The sequence below is a fragment of the Ceratotherium simum genome, chromosome 15 (assembly GCF_057802395.1).
Source record: "Ceratotherium simum simum isolate JZ-2026a chromosome 15, ASM5780239v1, whole genome shotgun sequence".
NCBI classification, from domain to species: domain Eukaryota; kingdom Metazoa; phylum Chordata; class Mammalia; order Perissodactyla; family Rhinocerotidae; genus Ceratotherium; species Ceratotherium simum.
Window position 1 is genome coordinate 25,402,243 of NC_141914.1, and position 14,022 is coordinate 25,416,264.

At 47.5% G+C, this 14,022-nt stretch overlaps 1 protein-coding gene across 6 annotated transcripts in view; it reads left to right on the top strand.

Moving 5' to 3' along the window:
• The window catches only part of KALRN (kalirin RhoGEF kinase), a 633,526-nt gene that overhangs the window by 213,016 nt on the left and 406,488 nt on the right, over positions 1–14,022 (top strand). For all 6 annotated transcript variants that reach the window (XM_087439724.1, XM_087439725.1, XM_014783031.2 and 3 more), the window contains exon 5: positions 3,368–3,880. In XM_087439724.1, the coding sequence (XP_087295850.1) occupies positions 3,368–3,880 (513 nt within the window). The remainder of the gene's footprint in view (positions 1–3,367; positions 3,881–14,022) is intronic.

Consider the following 14,022-nt stretch of genomic DNA (forward strand, 5'->3'; position numbering starts at 1 on the left):
CTCTCAGCACCCCGTCTCCTTCCCCTTTTGCCACTCTCACCTTTCTCCCTTCCGCTTCTCCATCCACCCTGCGACATGCAACATGTCAGGGGCTGATATTTCAGGATTCCTTGGCGACTGTGGCCTAACCAGTTAGAGTCTGGGGAGGAATACGAGGCTCACGAGATTGTCCCAAGTACACGGTGTCATGAGGCAATCCTGTTTACTCTTGGCCAGTAATTGGAGCAGTTGTCTCCGGGGACAACTTTGTAATTTGGGTCAAATGCTTTAAAAAGAGTTTATATCCATAGATCTAGTAATTCTTCTTCTAGGAAAATATTTTTCATATAAAAATTAAACAAAACCAAAAGATGAAGAGCTAATTATAATTAAACAAAAAATGTCTACAAGGATGTTCATCACAGTGTTTTTTGCAATACTATACATATGTATATGTATATAATATTTATATGTATACACATATCTATACATACACACATGTATAGTTTGTATCATAAATATCCATTAATTTTGGTAACATTAATACACAAATACTATGAGGCTGCTAAAAATCGTACTTAGAAAAATTGTGTCCTTGAAAAATGCTCACAATATATTATTTTTAAAAAGGCAAGTTATAAAACGGTATGGGCAATATAATCTGAAATTTGTTTTTTAAGTATATGTGTGGAGAAGAAGGTTGAGAAACACATGAAAATGTTAACTGTGGTTTAGTTTATTGGAAGTGGCCGGATTATGGGTGATTTTTTATTTTTTTCGTATTTTTCTGTTTTCTTTCGAGAATTATGTCTTAACTTTTATACTCAGGGAAAACAAGTTATTTTTTAACTAGATTTTTCCAGAGGCCATGTGTGTCCCCTGAGAATTTTTAATGGCAACACATCAGATTAAATCAATGATTTAGGAACTTTTGTTCAAGCCAAATCTGAGCTGTTCCCCTTTCTGGAAATTCTGGCCCTCGTCTGCAAGGGGACGGACCTTGTATACGTGTGTATGTTGGAAAGGCAGAGCTGCTCTTAATCTTGCAGCAATGCGTTCCAGACTCTTGTCCCCCAGGGGCAGGAGCGCCTGTGTGGGGAGTAGTGGCCCCATATAGACTGCGACTTGAACACAACAACCTGATCCCCTGACTGATGCAGGCAGTTCTTATTCTGTGTAAATAACACAAGATATTCAACTTGGTATAAAAGCAGTTAACTCTCATACTCTCCCAACACCCCAGCCCAACACTAGGAGTCCTCTCGGGACCCTGTTGTATTTTTGGTTTGTTTATACAGAGGTGGTGACAACAAGCCTATAAATTTATAAGCTAAAAAGACTGAAGACAATCTTTCTAACAAGTCTTGAAACTTTTGCTTCAGTGTAGCTGCCCAGCACTTCCCATCTCCGTGTACCCCCTTCACCCCAGGTTGAGCAAGCTCGTCTCTGCCTCCTAAACAAGAAGTACAGGAGACAGATGGGGGCCTCGCGTGCGGAAGAATGTTTATAAATTGTACTTTACAAACAGCAAATGAAATGCCTAGTACAGACTGAGGCAATTAATGATACAGAGGTGAGAGTACAGGCTTGTTCGGTAGCAGACACTTAATGGATAATTGGTGAATGTAATCATGGGAGGCTTCCTGGAAGTGGTAAACTTTGAGCCAAATTCAAAGGAGAATGTGCTGTAAAACAGGACCTCAAAATTTGACACAGAGTCCCCTGGAGATCTTGTTAAATGCAGATTCTGACTCAGTAGGTCTAAGCAATGTGGTTTTATTTTATTTTTTCCCCCCCGAAGCCCCAGTAGATAGTTGTATGTCATGGCTGCACATCCTTCTAGTTGCTGTACGTGGGACGCGGCCTCAGCATGGCCGGAGAAGCGGCGTGTCGTGCGCGCCCGGGATCTGAACCCGGGCCGCCAGCAGTGGAGCGCGCACACCTAACCACTAAGCCACGGGGCTGGCCCTGACTCACTAGGTCTAAGTGGGGCCTCAGAGTCCACATTTCTAATAAGGTGATGCCACGCTGTTGGTTTGAGGGCCATATTTTGAGTAGCAAGGATCTAGGTTAGCAGAGGTTCATGTCGCTGGTTGCACATTAGGAGTTTTTAAAACTACCCATGCCCAAGCTCCAGTCCAGGCCAACTAAATCAGAACTTCTAGGGGTGGGTTTGAGCATCAGTGTTTTTATAAACTCCCCAAGGGATTCTAATGAGCAGTCAAATTTGAGAACCCCTGTTCCAGACACAGGCAGCTCCTTCCTATATCTTAGGAAGGAGATAGAGGGAAAAGGGAGATGAGGAGGAGATGCTCAGAGAGTAGCAAGACAGAGACAAACTGCTTTTAAGGGTTCCGGTAATGATGCAGGCTTCAGATCATCACAATGAGCGCTAACAGGGAAGGAGCACGTGCTCCACGCCGGGCGCCCTAGGTGCTTTACACACACTGACACATTTAATTCCAGCACAGCCCTAGGAGAAAAATGTTATTATCTCCATCACACAGAGGAGGGGCCTGAGGGGCTGAGAACTTAAATAGCTTCCCCAGTTCACACAATTAGTAAGTGTAAGGCTGGACCCTGGATCCAGATATTTCTTTGATAGCTTCTCCTGCTCCAGGAGAGAGAAGTGGGAAATCTTATGGGAAGGAAAAGATGTTTCTTGATGAGTTGGGGTGGTTGCCTGTGCTGTCATTTGTTGCTCTTCGTCCTGGAGACAAACATTCTACATTCTGCTCTCCAAGAGCTTGCAGGGGGCTCACAGAGAAAACCGAGGGCCCAGACTCCCTGTCCCCTAGCCCTGGCACGTTCACTGTACCAGAGAAGGGCATCTGCTAAAAGAGAGTCTTGGGGCGGGGCCAGGACCCACCCAACCTGAGTCAAGAAGATGGATTCGGTGATCCTTGCAGCCCAAGGATTGACCCACACTGTTTAGTCCAACCGCAATGATATCCTGGGTTGTGGGCCTGGGTTTTACAGCCGTGGAGAACTGGACCCCCAGGCACTAGGTCTGTTCTTCCAGCTTCTCCTGCTTCTGGCATCTGTAGCCCTGTTGCAGTGGACTCGGGGGTGGGGAGGAGGAAGATGAGGGCAGCAGCGGCATAAAGGCAGTCTTTCCTTGAATGGCAAATGGTGGACAGGTGGAGAGGCTTTTTGACCCAGTCGGCCAGTCTGTTGAAACTGCTGACCCTGGCTGATTTGTGGCTCCTGACCAGTGGGCCGTGTGCTCCCCACTCGCCCTTTCCTAAGCAGGCTGTGGTCATTATTATGTGGACTTGTCTTGGCCTTTCCCCTTGACTTTCTCTCTTCTGCCTTCTGGTGCCTTGGGATCTTCCCCCCTCTCGCCCCCAAATCACTGAGTCTCCCTCTCTGTGTCTGCCCCTCCCAGACGAGCATGGTGTCCGTGGAGGGCCTCACGAAGCTGGTGGACCCCTCCCAGCTGACGGAGGAGTTTGACGGCTCCCTGGACTACAACCATGAGGAATGGATTGAGCTGCGGCTCTCCCTGGAGGAGTTCTTCAACAGCGCCGTGCACCTGCTCTCGCGCCTCGAGGACCTGCAGGAGATGCTGGCCCGGAAGGAGTTCCCTGTGGATGTGGAGGGCTCTCGGCGGCTCATCGATGAGCACACGCAGCTCAAGAAGAAGGTGCTGAAGGCCCCTGTGGAGGAGCTGGACCGGGAGGGGCAGCGGCTTCTGCAGTGTATCCGCTGCAGCGATGGCTTCTCGGGGCGCAACTGCATTCCGGGCAGCGCTGACTTCCAGAGCCTGGTGCCCAAGATCACCAGCCTCCTGGACAAGCTGCACTCCACCCGGCAGCACCTGCACCAGATGTGGCACGTGCGCAAGCTCAAGCTGGACCAGTGCTTCCAGCTGCGGCTCTTCGAGCAGGATGCCGAGAAGGTAGGAGGGGAGCCCGCCAAACCCGAGCAGGGCTGGGGTGGGGAGCGTAACTTTTTAGGGAAACTGATGGAGGCGGCTAGTCCAGCCTTCTGATTGATGATAATACTTTTGTGGAAAGCTTTAAAAAAAATGTGCCTACTGGTTTTAGCTGGTATACATTTATTTCGATCTTATATTTGGCCATTGATCACTGACTTTTTAAAGTTCCCCTTATGTAGTGTTTATTATGTCCAAGGTACTGTTCTAAACAGCCATCCCTGGTGGTCTAGGCGTTAAAATTTGGTGCTCTTACTGCTGCGGCCCGGGGTTCATTGCCCAGTCAGGGAACCACACTATCCGTCTGTCAGCTGTCAGACTGTGGCGTCTGCGTGTTGCTGTGATGCTGAAAGCTACGCCTCCAGCATTTCAAATACCAGCAGGGTCACCCATGGTGGACAGGTTTCAGTGGAGCTTCCAGACTAAGACAGACTAGGAGAAGGACCTGACCATCCACTTCCGAAAAAATTGGCCTTGAAAACCCTATGAATACAGCAGAGCATTGTCTGATAGAGCACTGGAAGGTGAGAGGATGGCACCAAAAGACTAGGCAGGGTTCCTCTCTGCTGTACACAGGGTCGCTAGGAGTCAGAATCGAGGGCACTAACAGCAAACTGTTCTAAGCACCATGAGTGTAAATTAACTCATTTTAATCCTCTCCATCTCAATAGATGTATTATCATTATGCCATTTTACAGATGAAGAAACCGCAAGGCTAAATAACTTGGCCAAACTAGAAAGTGCGGTGTGGCTCAAGAGTCCCCACTGATACAGTGCTGGACACTGCCCCTCTCAGGGCACGCACTGAGTGGTTCAAGCTAGCTAAGCAACAAAAATACCAATACTGTTTCTATCCACAGTAACATGACTTAGTGGTTATTGTCCTGCCGTGTACTTCACTATTGACAAAGCACTTTCACGTACAGAGTCTTATTTAATCTGTGCAACCCTTTGATCCTTTGAGGTGGGGGGTGGTGTCTGTGTTGATGCAGGGAAATGGGTGTCTTTGATCTTGGGGCTACAATGGCAGGCTTGACATATGAATCCAGCTTTCTTCCATTTGAAATCCATGGCTCTTCCTGCCATACCACTTCTTGCTGGAAGTTTTTCCTCAGCTGCTGAACACTTTCTCAAGGAAGACCCCATTTTTCTAGCAGGGAATTTTCAAAGCTTTCCCCTTATCAAGGGAGATATGGAAAAAGTGAAAAAGAAAAATATCATATAGTGCCTCGTTGCTGAGGACACAAAAAAGTGTCTTTCTAGATTCTCTCTAGGCTAAAGAAGAGAGTTAAATATTATATGCACTTTAAGAAGAGTGAAACGGGCTCTCCTCCTATCAGTTTTCTGGAAATAACTTATATTTGAATGCACAATACTACCCTTAGGAATACCGTGAGATCTCTCAGTAACCTGTGAGTTTTACAGACAGTGTCTTATATAATGGTTTTGTGTCTTTTAAGAGCTCATATTGAAAATGTCTGTAGGTATTTTTCAGTGATGAAATCAGGATATAAAACTCTATATAATTATGATCCCAATTTATGTGAGAGAGTCAACATAGATATAACTGGAAGAAAATTCACCACAGTGTTAATAGTTTTGATTTCCAGGGGTCAGGCCTTAGGTTGATTTTAATTTCGCTGTATAAATTTTCTGTGCTTTCCAGTCTTTTGTAATTTATAATCAGATGAAAATCAATATATGTAATTTTTAAAGAATGCATAGCCCCTTTCTACAACAGAACTTTTGAACATCCTTTAGGCCAGGTTTTGGAAGACGTGTGAAGGAGTTTCTTGCACCGCCTTAGGAGTCGTGCAGTTTCCCTGGCCTTCCTGAGGGCTCTTTGCCAAGTGGACTGGCAGCCTGGGTCTGACCCTGGCCTGGCCTGCTCCAGGAGGGACCACTAGGACTGCAGAATCCCTGTCACTGCTCACCAAGTGAAGAGAGACACCAGAAACCAGCTGTTCTGTGACCCCAGAGGCAGGTGCTTTGGCTCCTGTGATGAGTGTTGCAAAGGTCTGGAGTGTCTCCTTTTGACTTGCGGTCTCTTCTGCTTTGGATCAGGGAATCTGCTTTGCAGCCTGGTCTGGGTGCCTATTTCGGTGATCCGGGGACAGACGGGGAGGCAGGGGACTCAGGTCTGCCTGGGAGTGCTTTAGAGTTTGAGGCACTTCACTGTATCCCTGAAGCTCCAGGATATGGGAAGCTTGCAAAAGACACAGATAGTGTCTGTCTCCAAAACAACATACTTTAGCCACAGAAGTCCCTGGGTAGGAAGGCTGACCGTCTCGAGTTGGCCAAGTGCCAGTCAACCAAGCAACAATTGCTGCCATACACGTATCCTCTCCTTCATGCTCACAGAATCCTCTGGTATGTTATTATTCCTATTTTACAACAGAGGAAATGGAAGCTCAGAGAGATGAGGTGGCTTGCCCAAGATCACACTGCCAGTTAGAGCCAGTATGTTGTCTGTCTTCAAAGCCCACCCAAGCTCTTATCCAATATCCCTCCTGTCCCTCTGCTCCTAGGACCTGCCTCATGCTACCACTGAACACTGCCTGTTAGTCCCGAGCCCCCTGGACCATGCCCTGGTGACTCTGGGAAAATCTCAAATCCCGCCTTCTAAGGCTCATTTGGCAGCAGGGACTCTGAACCTTTCTGTGCTGTGGACCACTTTGATTTGGTGAAACTCTGCACCCTTTCTGATAATAATATTTGTAAATGTACAAAACCATATGTATAGGCTTAGAAAATAATTATTGAAATACAGTTGTTAAATTTTTTAAAGTATCAGTAACGTATGGACTTCTCTAGGAACATGTTAAATCATAACATCTACTTGAAGTCTCATAACTACCATAATTTTGAGGTGGTGATGAGCACAAATGATATTTCAGGGCAACAACTCTGATGTGATATGAAAATGTGTGTGTTTCTATTGATGTCAGAGGCACAGGTATTGCTAACATTCATGTAGTTCGTTGCCTACATTCATAATTGACGAGAATGCTGTATTTCAGTTAGAGGTCAGTGAAAATAAAAGCTTGTTTTTTACCCTATCCAATTACATGATGCCTGAATTCTATGCATGGACTCTAAGTTTAGGATCCATGTTCCATGGTGTGCTCAGACCTTAGAAAGAAGTGTGTGTGCACGTGTGTGTGTGTGTGTGTGTATAGAGGGGGAAAGGAGAGAATGTCAAAAACAAAACAGAGGGAGTGAAAGGATGATGGGAAGAGGGCAGCCCAGAAATATTTTGCTATTGAGTCAGCGGTGAAAATGCTGCTCAGGCTTGACCCAGCTGCCACAGAAAATGTGCAGGGAGCAGGGGAGAAAAACAGTCCTTTTAAGTTGCTTCAAGATTAATTTAAAATATCTGTGCAGAACTGAGTTCCTCGGCCCTTGACTTATTTGGTGTTTTTGAAAGGAGGTGAGGAGGGTGGCGGTTTGGGGTAAGGGTTGTGTGTGCGGGTCCACATCTAAACAAGGGCGTGAGGAAATAGTTACAGTGTGAGCCATGTCTAGTCTCCTTTCTGATGGGAGGCTTGTCAGCGCCCTAATTCCAGATCTGGGAAGCTCTTGGGAATTGAGGAGTCTGGTGATCACCCAGCTTCTGTTTTTGTAAAGGGGTGGGCACAGAGTCTCCCCTCTGGCCCTGTGAGGTGACAGCTTTTTTCCCAGGGCTTGAATAATGGGTGATCGCCCCATTGACCAGCTGGCCCTGGGGAGCGAGGCCACCTCTCAGCACTTCCCCTGACCTCTGGGATGACCCCTGCTTTGCTCGTCTTGGGGGTGGTGGGGAGGGAGCCATTCTCTTTCCCAATTAAACATTTAGGGAGGAAGGACTCTGTTCCACAGATAATTCATAAAGCAGGCCACTCATTCATTTAATAAACTTCTGTTGAGCAGCTGTCATGAGCCCAAAACAAGGCACTTGGATAAAGACGAGTAGGCCAGAATTTCTGTCCTGAAGCAGCAAGCTGTCATAGAAACTCCTGTTTCTTATTATTTGTGTCTGCTGTACACACCCCAATGTCCTAGGCACAGCCTCTGTGACTGGGGAGTTTTCAGAGAAGAGGGAATATTACAGCTCAGGAACAACAGGAAAGCCTTAATGAGCAATTTGTGGGAGGTCTGGGTAATTCAGGCGTGATTTGAGTAACATACAACTCATCTTGTTGCAAGATGAACACCACTACCTCGGCCCTGTGCCCTCTTGTCTGTAACTAATGGGCCTGTCCTCCACTATGTTCACAGAGCACAGGCTGGGGCGCTTCTCATTAACCAGATTCAAATTATAGCTCTCTTTGCAGCCCTATTTCATAGCTGGCTGTCCCCCTAGCTGCAGTGGACCCTGTGTGATGAAGGTGTCTGCCCTGCAATCACATCACATTACCAGAGAGAAGTGAGGCCTCTTCTCCATTAGGGGGTGGTTTGTGGGATTAATGGTCATTAAGTAGACTCATTGGAGATGTCCCCTTGGAAAAGGGAAGGGTGGGTGCTGATCAGTGGAGGATGCTCGTTAGCTCCCCTCCCCTTTCCTAGGTGCCTAGGGCACATCTTAGAATGGTAAAAGTAGAAGAGACCTTGAGATCAAAAAGTCTACCTCCCACGCATCCTGTCATCCTGATGACAGCCATTGTGACCTCACGATGCCTATCTATGTGCCGATGCCAATGATAAGCATTAGAAAATACTGAAGCTGCCACACCACCCACCTTCTGATCTGGGGAAGGCCCACAATCTTCCAGTCTTTGTAGGGAAAGAGAAGTGCTTGGAAGGGCTACAGCGCATAACTAGACTTAACTGATGGAGAAACCCTTGTCTACTTCGCTTTTGAATAAAGAGGGCTAGACTGATGTCTAGCCAGGAAGCCATACTCAAGTCTTGCCCAATGCTATTCTGGAAAGGAGGTGCGTATTCCCACCTCCTGTGGGAGAATCCCCAAAAGAGTGGACAGTGGGGGCTTCCAGTATTGGAATTGTGCTTATTATTGGTTTATGCAACATGTTGTGTATAAACCTGTGCATCCATATATAAACCTGTGCTTGGAACACATCCAAGACAATTTTTTTATCCCCACGCTTGGAAGGATATTTAGGTGCCCACTGCCTGTGTGACCAAGGCATCTGCCCAGATGAATACCTCTCATTTGCTTAGGGAGGACTGGCCTCAGTGGCTGCCCGAGCCTGCCCTCCCCTTGTCACCTGTGGGAAAGCTCGCTTTGGAGAACCTAATTTTAAATGCCTTCCTGCATGGTCATTCTTGCATGGTGAGATTCGATTCATACCTATGGGTGCCATGTCCATGCTGAAATAGAGCTGAGTGGGGGTTCAGATTTGTCCTGGGGTGCCACATACCAGTTGGGAGACTTTCAGCACATCTTTAACCTCTGACCCCAAATTATGTTCCCAATAAAACGAAGATGAATATTTGGGCTAGCTCAGTACTTTTTTCTTCTGATTCCACGTCGCACTGTTCTCACGTCTAATACTCTCTCTTTGTGACAGTGTCTTTCGATGGGAGAAATGGGGTGGCAGGGCCTGTGTGTGGTCATGGTGGTGGTGATGGAGAATAGGCTTATAAGGGGATGTATCAGCATCTCCAGAGTAGTTTGATAAAGACCCCCACCCACCCCAACTCAGATGTGCCTCCATTCCTCCTCCTTTGAGACTTGCCGCACTAAATGATAGCTAAGCCCCTTTATAGCTTAAAAATTCTATAATAATTTTTGCCTTTTTGCTATTCGTTCTCCCCTATATATCTACGGTTGGCTCTCTTCAGGGTTGTTGCCTTGGGTGATGATGGAAAATAAGAAACTTTTCTCAGCAAATAGAACCATAATCTGTTGAGGTCTTTTCCTGCTTTAAAAAAAGAAAAAACCAAGCTGCTGCCCAGGTTTGTTATGAGAATCAAATGGGAGGACTTGCGTGGAGGTGCCCCGCACAGTGCCTGGCCCAGCATAGCTGCTCCCCAGACATCGGCTTCCCTCCGTCTCCCGGCCCCGTTTCAGTCATGCTCTGCTCTTTAGTCACCCAGGTCCTGCTGAGACCACACCAAGTGTCATCGATGCTGTCTTCCAAACGAACTTCTCTAAATAATTTTTAGTGATCCCTAATGGAACAAAATCAAGAATTGATTTTTGAGAGAAGTTGGCAATCATGATGTGCGTTCATGGGGGTCCCTGAAGATCACTAGATGGAGTGGTGCTCCTGAGTGAGGCACAAGAGAGGACACCCAGGTCAAATTGGGATCATATCTGATGGGTCAGGGTCGAGGGAGCCACCATGGGGAAAGGTCTCTGAAAAAACAATGTTTGTCCTTAAAGTAGCCACAGAGGAAAGTGATTCTCCCAGGGGGATGTGATCACCCCTCCCCGTGCACCTTCTACGTCTGAGACACTTGTCACCTTCTGCTTTGTGTTATAACTAAGAGCATATTTGTCTTATTCTGCAAACTTGGGGCCAGAAACACTTCCTATAGTCCATCCAAAAAATACATCTATGCATTTTGATATTCTTGGAGGTCTGTGCAAACAAAATAATGTTACTTTCATGTTAATCACCGTGAGAAAATATTCGCAAGGCCCACTGGGTGAAAGGCATCACGGTAGGCAGCACAGACTGTGCTGAGTGTTACGTGCTTATTGTGTTTTGCTGTTTGTATGTCCTGTTAACCACATTAGCAATTCAGGACATCCCCAGGATGCCCCGTCACTGGGCAAAGTATCCACTGCTGTTTCCTGCCCTCTCCCTCCAAGGTATAAACAGTTCTGATCACTCCCCAAGACCCAAAGCAGGACCCAAAGTCTCATCCTGCCTGGAGTGATGGAACCAGTGGGGCCAGTTGTGGAGAAACCGCGTTGCCTCTCCTTCCTGCTGGACACTGGCCCACTGCCTCTTCTCTTCGCCACACCTCCACCCCCCACGCCCCTCAAGCCAGCAGTGAGCATAACTTCACAGTCATTTGTCAAACTGAAGTGCCATTGTAGTAACTCTAATACATCATATTTTTTGAATGTCGGTTTTTAAAGTGTTCTCACACTTGTGACCTTAGAGATTTTCTGGTCCAGCCCTTCCTTTTACATAGAAAACTTTGACCCAGAGCAGAGACCCACCCAAAATCGGTGGTTCATCATTTGGTCTCCCATCTACTTTGTGTGTCAGGCTATGTGGGCGTGAATATGAGTATCATTTTATAAATGGGAAAGCTGAGACTTGGTGAGGTTGGGAGGTGTGCCTGGAATAGAGCCAGGTAGGCAGGAAGGGAAGGTAAGCCCTCTGCTCTGAGGCCGGGGCTCCTCCCCTTTCCCCAGCACATAGACACACACACACACACACACACACACACACACACACACACACACATGCATGCGTGCGCGCACGCACACATACACACACACACACACACACACACACTGGACCTTGCCCTGCAGGAGAAAGGGCGCCCATGCTAGCAACCTAGGAAATGACTAGAAGGGCTGGGGAGGAAAGGAGGGTAGGGGTCAACTATCCCTGTCCTCACTACTGCTTTGGTAAAAGGGCAGCCACCAGACAGGCCTCCAGGGGGCATGCCAACAAGTCTCTGTGATTCAATTGCCTGAGCCCTTCGTGTTGGGAGGGAGGCTTCAAAGAGCTGCAACCTTCGGGGCAGCCAGTAGGGCAAGGTCTTTACTGGGCAGTTTGTAATTTCCTGCTTTTTTTGGAGAAAGGGTCTGGTGCCCTCTAGTCCCTGCCCTCCCTCCTCCTACTGTGGCCTAACCCACCGCCCTCTCCACCCCCTGTTGACTGGGCTCAGGGCAAGGAAGTGTGTCTGTATCCCGCCCCAACACAGGACACAGTGTCCTGTATTATTTCCAGCCTGCTTGTCCTGGGAATCTCTACTTACTTTTTCTCATTTCCTCCCCTTGAACATTAGAAACATTAGATTCCAAAAATAATCCAAGTCACAATGTTCTACAGGCTGCATGTGTGTTTTTTCCCAAAGCTGTTTTTCTCCTTCTTACATCCTTACTCACTCTCCTTTCTTCCCTCTCCTGTATTTTCAGCCCCACTATATGCTGAGGTCACCAGGCCCGCACAAGGAGTGTGGGTGTGGAGAGCAGAGCGGAGGAAGGACTGGAAGGAAGGCTGGGCATGGGAGGCTTGGCTCCCTCCCCGGTCTCTCATGAGGAATGGAAGGGGCCGAGACCTGAGTTGTCAGATATGAATAGCCTGCATATATGGCCTTTGAGTATAAATGGACCCCATAGAACTGTGGACCCCATAGTGACCCCTTGGGACTGAGAACATGGACACTATTTTAACAACATTTTCCAGAACCCAGGTTGCCATACTGATTCTGTCTACAGCAATTTAGGTGAGCTAGGAAAAGAAGAAGGTCCTGATCAGAGATAGAAGTTGTGTGAGGCACAGGGAAGTGACTGAGAAACATTCATTGATTCATTCGTTTGTCAACAGACATTGAGTGTCTACTAAGTGTCAGGTCCTCTGCTAGGTGCTGGGGACCATGTCCCCCCACCCCAGGCACTGGATGGGGGAATAGTGTGGGAAGTGTAGGGAAAATCAGGTTCAGCATTGATGTGATTCCCGATACCTTGTAAGAAGATGGCTTAGAAATCGTAACCACTCTAGTGGTTAGAACCTGGTTAGATATCAAGGTCTCTGTTGCTTACTGGGCAAGGGTTAGGGTTGGGGGGTCTACTGTATGTGGGAGAGAGAGTGGTGAGATGGTCCAAGACAAAAGAAAACATGTTAGCTCTGCCCCAGTAGGGGAAGTGGAGGAAATGTCTTAAGTGCCCTTTTTTGAAGAATGAAAGACATTCAGGTATAATTTATAAAGTGAAAACACAAATTGAGTCTCTGGGGTAGGGAACTTTTTCACAATTCCTTTCCAGGCATTTTACTTCGAAGAACCCACTTTCCTTCCTCCTCTTCACCTTCTATCCGACTCGCTGCACCCCACCTACTTCCTGTCCCATTTGTGACCTTTCTTCTCCTTGCCCTGCACCTCCTCCAGCCTATACTTACCCCACGCTTTTGGTGCACCCATTCTCTCTGAACTTGTTGCTTCGCTTCCCTTTTGTGGTCCTGCTGCCTTCCTTGGGTGGAGCTAAGGAAGAGCTCCTGTGTGGTTCGGGCCTCCCATGGAAGGCAGAGAGGGCACAGGCCACAAGACCCAGCCAAGACTTCTAGAAAAAACACTGGCTTTGCAATCTCAGAGACTTGGATTTGAATCCTACCTCAGCCATTTGCTAGCTGATTGGCTGTCTGTGGCCAATTCACCCTCTCTGAGCAGTTTCTTGATCTGTAAAATGTAGATTTTAATACATGGCTTAGGATTGCTGTATGGATTAAAGAAAATGTATATAAAGCATCTAGTATGCCTGGAGCCCAGTAGGTGCTCAACAGGTGGTAGGTTTGTAGAGAGACTTGAGCTGGGCCCTGTAGATAGAGGGGATCAGGAGTGGAAGAGAGGCATGGGGAGGCTTTCTGAGGTCCTGGGGAGGGACGGCGGGGACTATACCCTCATCCCCAGCAAGGATTCTGGAGCAGACAGTGGGCAGCCTGTGGCAGCATAGCCTGGAGGGGAGATAGGGACCTGGTGCCTGGAGAAACCCGGAAGGGGTCTTGAGAAGGAACCAGTCAATGAGGATTAGATACAAGATCTGCTGCTAGTAGGAGGAAAGGGAATTGGAAACATGTGATCAGGTTGGCAAGATCTTATCACGCTATTGCTGAAGATAAGCCAATTAAATAAGTGCCGGATATTGTGGTGGGGACATGTAATTGGAAGATGAGTGAGAGTCAGGCCTTAGCACGTGGGAGCAGGGGGCACCGGCAGATAGTTGCTGCATGGGGAAACTTCACCAATGTACCTATCACTGCTATGGGAACAAGATAGATGCGGAAATATTCAGACAAAGTTGGGGTGTAGGAAAAGGGAAGAGTTTGAGCAAAGGCATGGCAGCCTCAAAGGCCAGGGTGGGTTCTGGGACCCTCCACTGTCCAGTGTGGCTCCATGGGGAGGAGTCCAGGTGAGTGATGTCCATGCCATGTCAATTACCAGGAACTACAACAGGGGGTCAGAAATCTAGTCACACCACT